The sequence below is a fragment of the Zeugodacus cucurbitae genome, chromosome 6, assembly GCF_028554725.1.
Source record: "Zeugodacus cucurbitae isolate PBARC_wt_2022May chromosome 6, idZeuCucr1.2, whole genome shotgun sequence".
NCBI lineage: Eukaryota > Metazoa > Arthropoda > Insecta > Diptera > Tephritidae > Zeugodacus > Zeugodacus cucurbitae.
In genome coordinates this window covers 43,565,425-43,578,213 of record NC_071671.1, presented here as the reverse complement: position 1 = coordinate 43,578,213, position 12,789 = coordinate 43,565,425, and the positions used below count along the sequence as shown (strand labels likewise).

At 34.6% G+C, this 12,789-nt stretch overlaps 1 protein-coding gene across 4 annotated transcripts in view; it reads left to right on the top strand.

The window, feature by feature from the left end:
• The window catches only part of LOC105219032 (zwei Ig domain protein zig-8), a 243,943-nt gene extending 233,015 nt beyond the window's left edge, over window positions 1-10,928 (top strand). For all 4 annotated transcript variants that reach the window (XM_054233435.1, XM_054233434.1, XM_054233432.1 and 1 more), the window contains 3 exons: window positions 4,806-5,019; window positions 5,599-5,707; window positions 8,724-10,928. In XM_054233435.1, coding sequence (XP_054089410.1) covers window positions 4,806-5,019; window positions 5,599-5,707; window positions 8,724-8,742 — 342 coding nt within the window. In that variant the 3' untranslated portion in view covers window positions 8,743-10,928. The remainder of the gene's footprint in view (window positions 1-4,805; window positions 5,020-5,598; window positions 5,708-8,723) is intronic.
• Window positions 10,929-12,789: the final 1,861 nt, after the last annotated feature.

Here is a 12,789-nt window from a genome sequence, read left to right as displayed (position 1 = left end):
AGATTGAAAAGTTCGTAAGGCTTTAAAGAAAAGTACGAGCATATTCGATTTTATTAATGTAATCGAGCACTACCGGTTGAAGCAATCTTCCAATTTGTCACACTGGCATTTTATTACTAATGGTTTTTGGCTTTAAATAAGTGTCAGTCTTGGCGATCTCTTTCCAGAGAGCATTATCTTGATTGCTCTGTTAATTTTCTTGGGTTGGAATCGCAAGGATCCTGTGTGTATCTTATACCAGACGAACAGTAAGAAAGACAAATATTCGGAAAGAATTGTTTTAAATACTATTCCATATTTTGTAAATCTACATTTATATTTTCAATCGCATGGGCATAGAATTTAAATACATGTTGGTTTTTTCATTATGTATGGACTTTAAAATTAAGGTATTATCTTAATAAGTATATCTAACTGCCTTTCATCAACTCCTATCTTTATTCAATAATCAAATGTAAATATAAGTTGTTGTAAAGTTATAAGAACTTTGTTTTTGTTTTTTTTTTTTCACGAAAATAGTCTACATAACATATTTCTGAGGTGAACCAACTCTCACCTGAAAATTGCTGCAAAACTCTGTTGATGTAACAAGCTAATTGTACGAGTTCGTCTATTCACGCCAATGAATGTGCCTTTCAAATTTCAATTAAGCTATCTTAAAAGCTTACACTCATCAAAAATCGAAATCCAGCGGGATGCCATCGAATGAAAAATTGGCAGCTTATTTTTCCAGAAGATTAATAAAATGCACTAAATGTGAGATAAAACCGCATGATCTTTTATTACATAAGACCACGCTTTTCAATAGCAGTCAGCAAATAAAAGCGAGAACATATAAAGGTCTTTTTTGTAGTAATGTGTGTGTGTGTGTGTGTACATATTATTTCATGCTTCTATGATGTGGGAGAATAGCTGGCCAAATAACTGTCTACAAAAACAGAGATAAAACGCCAACGCGGCTCAAAAGATGAAAATGGAGAAAAACATCAAAATCGAAAAAAAAACAAAAACAACAAAATAATGAAAAGAGAATCTGAGGAAAAAACTGCAGTTCAATGGGTGAAGTGGCAGAGCAGACGCAGGGGGGAGTGCGCCGTGCAAACATGAAAATTCGCAATGCATCAGCAGTGCTGGACACGTACGCTCACGCATGTATGAGCGCACACACGAGTACACATAGTATAACGGTTTGCATATAAATGTGCGATTGTTTGTGCCATTTTTTGTGGGTGCGCTTCGTGAGCATACAACATTGTGTTTCCTTTTTACTGTGTGGTAATTGAATTTGTGCAACCTGCCACACCCATGCAACCGCATGCTCGCAAACGCACATTCACCTGTGTTTGACGGTATGTAAGCGTGGAACATGCCGCTTGCCAGAATGGCAAGAATTGCTGAGGCATGCAACCCGCCATATTATACATACATACATACATATATATACAGCTGTATATATGTATGTATGTGCTCATATGTATAAATGGAATGACTGATATGCTCGCTGCCTGGCTGGTTGTCTGCTTGTTTGCAATGCAGCGCACGCAAACGCAACGCAGCAACCGAACCGCCACAATGCGAATACAAAGTGAATACTCTAAGTCACACATGGTGCCGGTGGCGAGGTGGCAAGTGGAGTAGTTGGTGTTGCAAGGGTGCAAGGGAGAGAGCAACTAGGCGAATGTCCTGCTAGCCACAAAGCTAGTCAGCAAAAGCGCTGTAACTCGCTTAACTCCAAATGCGAATTGCGACCGAGCAACAAAAAAGCATGCAACACCCTTTTCAGTTTCAATTGTAACGGGCGGTAGTGTCCAGGGCAGCGCGTTGTTGCCCACTGGAAGTGGTATGAGGAAAAAATTTAAGTTTTTACAAGTTTGACTCTGCGTTATTGTGTGGAGTTCGGTTTGTTTTGCTGTGTGCGCACTTTCATGTCAAATACAATTTTTCAATTTCGAAATTTCTATAGTAACTTCAGTTCGTATATTCTATGTGCACATATAGACACATTGCACATATAGCGTTAATAGCGTTATTCGATGGCTTTCCTATGCCACTTATGCCTTGCATATACATTCACACAAAATCCACTGAAATTTAGTATGGTTTTTCTATTTACAATTGTCGAGACCTATGAGCAGCAGTCTATAAGACTGATTTAATATTTTAAGGCATTCTATATAATGAATCCGATACATTTTCCAATCAATAAGAGATTAGTATGTACGCTGAATTGACCAAAGCATCTTAAATATTTGGTGCTACACTTTATTTACAATAACATACTTTAACATAAAAAAGTATTCAATGTACCATAAATAACAATTTCCGTTTAACATTTAACATTCTAAATCTGATCAGTTTTCTTTACATATTCCTGATATACGACAATTTTATATAAAAATAGTCGCAGTGAATCCTTACCCAGTCAACTATCTTGCCCTCATATCCATTTACAGCCGGTTTCACGAAACGAATTTAAGTGAAAAACAAGTAAGGAAGGGCTAAGTTCGGGTGTAACCGAACATTTTATACTCTGGCAATTTATGTATTTAACTTTATTAGTATTATAAAATACACAATTTGACCCACATATTCGTCATATATATTGTATTAAGTCCATTGAAAGTTGGAAACCATAATATTAGGTTAGAAGCACCGAGGTCGATATATGGGGCCTTAAAAACCTATGGTCCGATTTCGGCGATTTCTAGAATGGGGCTGCCATACTATTAACATGGAATTTGTGCAAAGTTCTGCACCGATATCTTCACTAGTACTTACTTTATATATTGTAAAGTAAACGATTCAGATCATCTTCAAAGTTCTGGTATATTTGAAGTAGGCGTGGTTGTGAAGCGATTTGGCCTATTTTCACAAAATATCATTGGGATTTAAGGAAACTATTACAAACCAAGTTTCATTGAAATCGGCCGAGTAGTTCCTGAGATATGGTTTTTGACCCGTAAGTGGGCGACGCCACGCCCATTTTCCATTTTGTAAAAAAATCTGAGTGCATGTTCCCTCTGCCATTTCTTATGTGAAATTTAATGACGTTTTTCGTTGTTAAGTTAACCCACTTTTAGTAATTTTCAACCTAACATTTGTATGGGAGGTGGGCGTGGTTATTGTCCGATTTCTTTCATTTTTGGACTATATTAAGAAGGTTTTCGCCATTTTGTGGGCATTTTCGAAACCAACCTTCCCATGGTGCCGAGAAATAAGTGTGCCAAGTATCATTAAGATATCTTAATTTTTACTCAAGTTACAGCTTGCACAGACAGACATTCGGATTTGAACTCCACTCTTCACCCTGATCACTTTGGTATATATAACCCTATATCTAACTCGTTTAGTTTTGGGTGTTACAAACAACCGTTATGTGAACAAAACTATAATACTCTCTAGCAACTTTGTTGCGAGAGTATAATAATTAATTTCAGTTTCACCATTTGACTTAATTTTTATTTAAATGGTCACGCTTTGCCATTTAAATATTATTTAAATACTGCCATATGTAACCATGGTTACGCTTTTCTATCAGCTGAATTCCCATTTGTTTACCATTTTCACAAAGAAATACAATTTATTTGTTTACATAAATCAGCTGTTATTCTTACTAACATCCCTGCATTTTAACTTTTTGGATGTCAAATGTCAATAATGGTGAAACGCAGGAAACTCAAGTGCAAAGTTAAATAAAAATCAAAATTAAAATTAAATGGAACTTAATTTTCAATTAAATAATTTCGTGGAACCGGCTGTTAGTGTATTAGAATTTGATTGATATTATGTGTACTACTCTAAGTTCTAATTATCTTTGTACCGTACTTAAATATATTTAGAAAGTGATCTGTAAGATCTAAGTATGAGAATCACACCCCAAAGTTATAGTATGCAAACTTGGGTATTTTCCGTTAACGTAAATTGACAGATTAAACAATCTTTTGTTACACTTGATATCGTCATTAACGTCGAAAAGGTTTCAAAAGCTTCAACCGTCTTAAGAACATGACAAATATATCAAAAATGATCGTCTTCATCCCTCTCTAAAAACCTTTCCGGGAAATGTCAACAGACGAATGAGTTTCTAGAAGCTTGTATGATCCAAAATGCAAACAGGAAACACTCAACCGATTATGTTTGTCCCTTGTTCAAACTACCCTTGTTTAAACTATACTCGTATTATTACTGTATAGTCAGTCCATAACATGATCAACTAATGTAGAACTGTTTCCTCAGTTTTACACTGCCTATGTTAAACACCTCACATTAACTATTTCTTAAGTAATATATATTCTATACTAGGCTCGTTGAAACCAGTGTTTTCTTTTGCGACAGTAATTTCTTTCCATGACAACTTACAAGTAAATTTCTAAAAGGAGAAATCTTTTAGTCTAACCACAATCAACACTATCTCAAAGTAATTTTATGGTATATTCAATGTTCAAAGGACTGAGCTGTTCCTCTCAGAAATATTGTTTTAAGCCACACTTGAAGAAGCTGATATAGTATTGGTATAGGGTATTGGGATCCTTAAGGGAACTGAGTTAGCCCCATCGTTGCACGTCTTTTCATTTCCCTCTATACATGTAGAATAGTGTTTATCTCCATAGAGATACTAGGTCTGGTATAAGATTGGCACAAATTACTACATCATACTTAACTCAAATGTGTATTTACCGGATATTCTTGTACTAACTTTTCTTACATAAAATATTTTTTTACAACCCAAAACTTTAAAACATTCTAACTGAGTAAAAAATATTTTATTTTAATTTTTTTATAATTTCAAATTGTTTCATTTCCAGAGTCCAACTCCACCACAGTATGTATATTGGCAGAAAAACGATCGCCTTATTAACTACTATGACACGAGGCGTGACATTTCAATCGAGACCACACCTGGACCACGTACACAAAGTCGCCTCATCATCAGAGAGCCACAAATCACCGATTCTGGAAATTACACCTGCTCGGCCAGCAACACGGAGCCAGCGAGCATTTACGTTTTCGTGTCAAAAGGTGAGTGAGAGGTAGTGATTAAAGAATTATTTGTTGCGTTGGATAATATAGAATGAAGCAAATAAGAATTTTACGGCAACAGCAGCATATAGAAATTAAAGAATGAACCAAATTTAAAAATTTTGAAATCTAGAATTTAGGTTTTAAGCTCCTTTAAAAATCAGTGCGCCAGCCATTAAAAGTCGATTATAATTCAGCAATGAGCAACTAGAATTTGTTAATATTAGCACCAGCTGTTTCCGGCATTTCGCACTCATCCAATTTGCGTTAGAATTTTTGCCATTTACCCAGTTTTAATATTTTTACGCTTTTTCATAGTTGCAACTTTGCATTTAAATGGGATTTTACGCAAATCCACTCCGGTGGCAATATGCTCGTCGTAGTTGCCATTTTGATTGTTGCCAAAATGCAGGCAAATAAGGAAAAAAGTATTTGCATTAAGTCATTTTGCGCAGATTTGCACTCGAATTTGTTGCCATAATTTGCATTTAAATTTAGTGCATTATTTGTTATGATTTTCATGTTTTGTGTTTCTTTGGCTTATGCAAGTTTGTCATTTTTTCACTCGACTCTTTGCAGGCGATAATATGGCGGCTATATCACGAAAAACTTCCTCGGCCGATCGGATTGCAGCGATATTCAAATATCTTCTGGCCCCTTGTGTGCTGGTGAATACGCTGGGTATAAGGTGAGTGCTGACAGCGTATATTTATTTAAATAGTAAGACGGTTAAATATATTAAACAGTTCCTTTAAATTTGGTTTAGAATGTTTCTTAGTCGTACATTATTAATGTTTAATTAATGAAGTCGTGCTACTTTACTCTGAAATTGGCGAGTAAAGGGTGTCCTTTAAATATAAATAAAATTCAAATTAATGAAATTACTTTGGTTTAAATAATTCGAAATTTTTTATAGAATTTAGAATTTAATGACTGGTTTGGTTACATTGGGTCGTTCACTCACATTTATGAAATTATTTATTCTCCGTTTTAATCCAATACCTTTTGCCATCTTCCGGGCAAGAAATTGATACCACGCTAATAAAACATTGGAGAAGGCAAAAAACGGGTCCATGTGGTTCTTGACCATCCAAATACAATTGCAGGTACCGGAGCAAGTAATAGTCCGAAGGCGCCCTCCCATTCAAGGTTAAAAAGTTTTTGGCGATTCATCAACCTTGTGGGAGGTTATCATTATCCTGGTTGAACACTACACCTTTTCTATTTATCAATTCTGGCCTTTTCTGTTTGAGTGCATCACTCAATATATTCAAAAATGAATCGCTTCTTTAATGCGACAAAGCAAATTTTGTTCTATAAGAACATGAGATACCCATATGTCAAGTTTCGAAATGAATCCGAGATGTTTCATGTTGTTGTGAACGGTGGAGGCAAACAAATTTAAACTTTACCGTTATACAAGAAGCTTTCCAGTACGTTAGACATCCTAGATATCGGAACGTAATTTTCCAAATCAATTTTATCATTGGCGTCAAGACATCTTAACCGTTCACATTACATTTTTCTGCATTTTTAGCCTTTTGATAGTAAAATATGTTAAAAATGCTGTCTTCGATATTATGTCTTCTATAGGGCAAACAAACAAAACTATTCTAATGTTTTACAAAAACGCTGTTCAAATGAGTGAATATGAATACAGATGGTATTATATATATATCCCTCCCTCAGTGCTAAAATAATAAAAAAAAACAAGTAAGGAAGGGCTAAGTTCGGGTGTAACCGAACATTTTAAACTCTCGAAATTTATTTATTTAACTTTATTTATATTATATAATATACAATTTGACCCACATATTCGTCATATATATTGTATAAAGTCCATTGAAAGTTGGAAACCATAATATTAGGTTAGAAGCGCCGAGGTCCTCGTGTACGATATATGGGTCGTTAAAAACCTATGGTCCGATTTCGGCGATTTTTATAATGGGGCTACCACACTATAAACATGGTATTTGTGCATAGTTTTGCACCGATATCTTCACTAGGGCTTACTTTATATATTGTAAAGTAACCTATTCAGATCGTCTTCAAAGTTCTGGTATATAGGAAGTAGGCGTGGTTGTGAAGCGATTTGGCCTATTTTCACAACATATAATTGGGATGTGAGGAAACTATTACAAACCAAGTTTCATTGAAATCGGTCGAGTAGTTCCTGAGATATGGTTTTTGACCCATAAGTGGGCGACGCCACGCCCATTTTCCATTTTGTAAAAAAATCTGAGTGCAGCTTCCATCTGTCATTTCTTATGTGAAATTTAGTGCTTCGGACGTTTTTCGTTAGTGAGTTAACCCACTTTTAGTAATTCTCAACCTTTGTATGGGAGGTGGGCGTGGTTATTATCCGATTTCTTTCATTTTTGGACTGTATTAAGAAGCCGCTAAAAAAAACGTTTGGAAAGTTTGGTTTATATAGTTCTATTGGTTTCCGAGATATGTACAAAAAACCTATTTGGAGGCGGTGCCACGCCCACCTCCCCAAAAAAAAGTACATCGAAATATGCCCCTTCATAGTGCGATCCTTCATACCAAATTTTATTTCCATAGCTTTATTTTTGGCTTAGTTATTTCACTTTATGTGTTTTCGGTTTTCGCCATTTTATGGGCGTGGCAGTGGTCCGATTTTGCTCATTTTCGAAAGCAACCTTCCTATGGTGCCAAGAAATAAGTGTGCCAAGTTTCATTAAGACATCGTAATTTTTACTCAACTTACAGCTTGCACAGAAGGACGGAGGGACGGACAGACAGACATTCGGATTTGAACTCCACTCTTCACCCTGATCACTTTGGTATATATAACCCTATATCTAACTCGTTTAGTTTTGGGTGTTACAAACAACCGTTATGTGAACAAAACTATAATACTCTCTTTAGCAACATTTGTTGCGAGAGTATAAATATTTGTCTACCCAATATTATTATTTACCCTTTCATAACATAAATATTTCTTGGAAAAGGGTTCAGTGGCAGACTCGACTACATATAGACGAAAATCAAAATGCCTTTGTAATTCTTTTCTTCAAGTTTCTGAAGAAATTGAATTATCCTTCAGCATACTAAAAATATCTGTTCACCACATTAATTTACTGCCTACTCCTCAAGTTATCTACGAAATTTAAAAAAATGTTTTGAATAAGAAAAAGAGTATTTCTAAATAAACAGAAATTGATCACTGAAATATATTATTGGTTTTGACAAACAAAACAATGGATGTCCAGTTAAAATTGGAGACAACTGACTACTGTCTATTATGTCAAACGAGCTTTCACTATCTACATATCATGTGAAACAAAGTTATTCAAAGAAGAATCTGTTAAAGTCATATAGGCTCCAAACTCAATGAAAGGTTTTATATATTTTGTGACATATCTCCATAACAATTCAGTGAAAGATCAAAGGTTGATAAGCAAAATTAATTAGAACATGACAAATTGCTTTCATTCCACTTGATTGTAGGCAAATTAGGTAAATGGGACACATGCAATATTTAATAAATTTAATGCAAATTGAACAGCGAAATATAAAACAATATATATTAAATAATCTTGCAAAAAGTTTAATTGAATTTAAATATTATCATAATAAATGTAAAGAAATTATTTTGAATTCATATAAACAGTAAATTAAATATATTTTATAATTAAATCTAATATTACTAACCTTGATTATTTTTCTCTCCATTTCAGGCGCATTTTTTTAACCTAAGACTTAAATTAAACATAACGAATAAATTATAAATAATCCTATTTAAGATATTTTCAATTTAAACTTAAAAACAAAAAATACAGAAAAATATGGAAAAACTAACTAAAAATACTTAGCAGTAAAAACTAAATTTTAGCACAATTTACGAGTAAATATGTATTATTTATTAGTGTTCCAGTCAAAAAAAAACCAAAAAAACATAAATTAAATAAATACAAAACAAAAAACTAAAACCAAAACAAGCATTAAGTTTCTGCAAGTAAAAAACTGTAAATAGCGTTAGAATATTGACACAATAAGAAAAAAAACACTTTAAATTAAAATAACTGTAAATTACTATTTGTGAAACAAATTCTGTTATTAGATTACAGATTACAACAAACACAGAAAAGAATTCATATGTGTAACCATATGTGTAAATTAAATTGATTAATGGTATATATGTATGTATGTGTAATTACGGTTAAATTTAGTATTAATTTTGTAATTTAAATTTCATATAAATTTAGTTGTAATATTTTTTGTATGTAAAAAGCATTTGACCTGCTCAGTTTGCTGCGCGAAACTTTGTAAATTTTCATGGAAGGAGAAAGGAAACAAAAAAAAAATTAAAATAAATAAACAACAACACACATAAATTAATAATTGCCATTAATTGTAATTAATTAAATTAGGGTTTTGTTACACATTCACGCTTATCTGTTGAAATCAATTAAAGAACTAAGTGAACGTTTAAAAATACGGAAATACATATGTATATGAAATGAATTGCAACATAGAGAGCGGGCGGCCGGTCAGTTGATTTAGAGCGAACTGAGGTGAGGAGACATTTATTAAATTTAGATGTTAAAGAATTTAAATATATAATAAGCAAATAAAAGACGTAGTGAAACTCTAGATAAAAGTATATGTAGTAAATAAATAAATAAAATAAAATAAACTAAATAAATAATGAATAGTTTAAAAATATCAGAAATAAGCTTCAAAAGTGGAAAACAAGCTAAGAGAATATGAGAATAAATGAATTATAAAGAATTTGCGAAAAGAAGCAAGAGCGTAACAAAAGTATTGATAATAAGGAAAGAAAACAAAAATAATTATTATAAATTCTATTAAATGTAGAAACCTTATTAAAATTCCATGAAAATTAAGCAAACAAAAAGAAAAAACATTACAAATGTTCACCGAAACTGCCGACGCGCAGTCAAAATATTGTAATTAGAAATGCAAGCGTTAATACAGTGGGCACCATTTTATTTGGATAAATTTTACTGCTTTTATATTAACTATGATTTTCTGAAAGAAGAGAGAAATCTTCATTACACTTTTTTGTAACCCAAACACAAAATATTTACTTTATAAATCAGTGAAATAGTATCGAGAAGCTATTTTTGTTATGTATTTTTCCTCCATATAAATATGAACATATATGAACACTTAGAAGCATTTTCCATACACTCAAGGTTAAGGTAATTACTTATGGTTTTTCCTTTATATCTGTCATCTGAAGTCATGAAGGTACCACTAAAAAATCAGTGACAATTGTAGAAACAAAATGCTATTCAGTAAAGAAAAAAGTTATCATTAAAACCGATGCGATTCTTCTATTCAAAATAATATTAATCAACATGCTTCCATATATTCTTCTGATATCCATTATTAAGATAACTACAATACTAGTGTTCTCCACTTAAGAGTAAGATCTCTCATAAGGGTTCTGATAATCTTTTTAGAAATTCTGTAACACTCCTATTCTACAACTATATTTTTTCCACTATACAAAGCGAAGAAAGATTACTGAATATAGGATATAAAAAAGATATCTTCATTATCGCTCACCTTGAATCCCTGAGAGCAAAGATCACTCACTATCAACACAAACTTCCGCGTTAATATTTTTACAATTATATATACTTTCAACAATATTTCTTATCAGTATATTTCTATTTCTCATAATATTTCTTTTTTGTTCGCACAAAGAATATTTTATTGCTAAAAATTTTAATAGTTCTTTATTTTATATCTATTTGGTTTTGTATGTACATTACCCACTGTACTTCTGCCGCATTGTAACTATATTGAAATAAAAAAAGAAGCAGAAAATACATACATAACTATTTGTAGATAAGCGCATTTAATGTACACAATTCAGTATGAGAATAAACAGACATTCAAATCATTAAAAATTGTGTTTGAACTATTTCGAAATATAAATTCTTTACTTGTTCTGAAGTTTGAACCTTTTTTCGATTCTGCTTGAGGTGAGTATGTGCTTTGATTATTAAAAGTACACCACCAGAAGATGGCGAGTCCGATTCCCCAATCGATGGCGATGGAATAGATATTCCATTACCCGACCATGAAAAAATTCGAATAGCAATTACTCGCTTGAAGAACAACAAAGCGGCGGGGCCGATAGATTACCGGCAGAGCTATTCAAATACGGCGGCGAAGAACTGATACCTTATGCAAACATCAGCTTTTTTGCAGAATATGGTCGGTAGAAAGCATGCCCGACGATTGGAATCACAGTGTGCTCTGTCCAATCCATAAAAAGGGAGACCCCACAATCTGCGCCAATTACCGTGGGATAAGCCTCCTAAGTATCGCCTATAAGGTTCTATTAAGCGTACTGTGTGAAAGACTAACGCCCACCGTCGACAAACTGATTGGACCTTATCAGAATCGATACTCACCATCTTTTCATCGAGTTTAAAGCTGCCTTCGATAACACGAAAAGGAGCTGCCTTTATGCCGCGATATCTGAATTTGGTATCCCGGCAAAACGTCTATGTAAGCTGACGTTGAGCATCGACAAAAGCTCCGTCAGGATCGGGAAGGACCTTTTCGAGCCGTTCGATACCAAACGAGGCTTTAGACAGGGTGATTCACTATCGTGCGACTTCTTCAATCTATTATATATATATTTGGCGTAGGAACCGCTTTAAGCGATTATAGCCGAATCCACCAGAGCGCGCCACTCATTCCTCCTTTTTGCTTTTTGGCGCCAACTGGAAACACCAAGTGAAGCCAGGTCACTTTGCACTTGGTCTTTCCACCGGAGTGGAGGTCGTCCTCTTTTGCGGCTTCCTCCAGCGGGTACTGCATCGAATACTTTCAGAGCTGGAGTGTTTTCTTCCATCCGTACAACATGACCTAGCCAGCGTAGCCGCTGTCTTTTTATTCGCTGAACTATGTCAATGTCGTCGTATAAATCGTACAGCTCATCGTTCCATCGTCTGCGGTATTCGCCGTTGCCAATGTTTAGAGGACTATAAATCTTACGCAAAACCTTTCTCTCGAAAACCCCAAGAGTCGTCTCACCGGATGTTGTCATCGTCCACGCTTCAGCGCCATACATCAGGACGGGAATAATGAGCGACTTATAGAGTTTGATTTTGGTTCGTCGAGAGAGGACTTTACTTTTCAATTGCCTACTGAGTCCAAAGTAGCACCTGTTGGCAAGAGTGATTCTGCGTTGCATTTCAAGGCTGACATTGTTGGTGATGTTAATGCTGGTTCCCAGATAAACGAAATTATCTACAACTTCAAAGTTATGACTGTCAACAGTGACGTGGGAGACAAGACGCGAGTGTGCTGACTGTTTGTTTGATGACAGGAGATATTTCGTCTTGTCCTCAATCACCACCAGACCCATACGCTTCTCTTCTTTATCTAGTCTGGAAAAAGCAGAACAAACGGCGCGGTTGTTACTTTCGATGATATCAATATAATCGGCATACGCCAGTAGCTGTACACTCTTATAGAAGATTGTACCTTCTCTGTTTAGCTCTGCGGCTCGTATTATTTTTTCCATCAATAGATTGAGGGATGGGGTCATATGTAGAAGTTCACGCAAGTGAGGAAAGTTTCTGATTGCCATTCACTTGGGAGTGGCCAGAAACGATTCTTTTGCATATGACTCAAGCAGCTCACGACTTCCGGTTTTAGACCAAGTATCCCCTGGGTAGCTAACAGACATCCGTTTGGAGGCGAGCTAAAGTGGGAAGGCGAAGCCCGCTTCTGCGGTTGTGCGTAGGGCTTGGG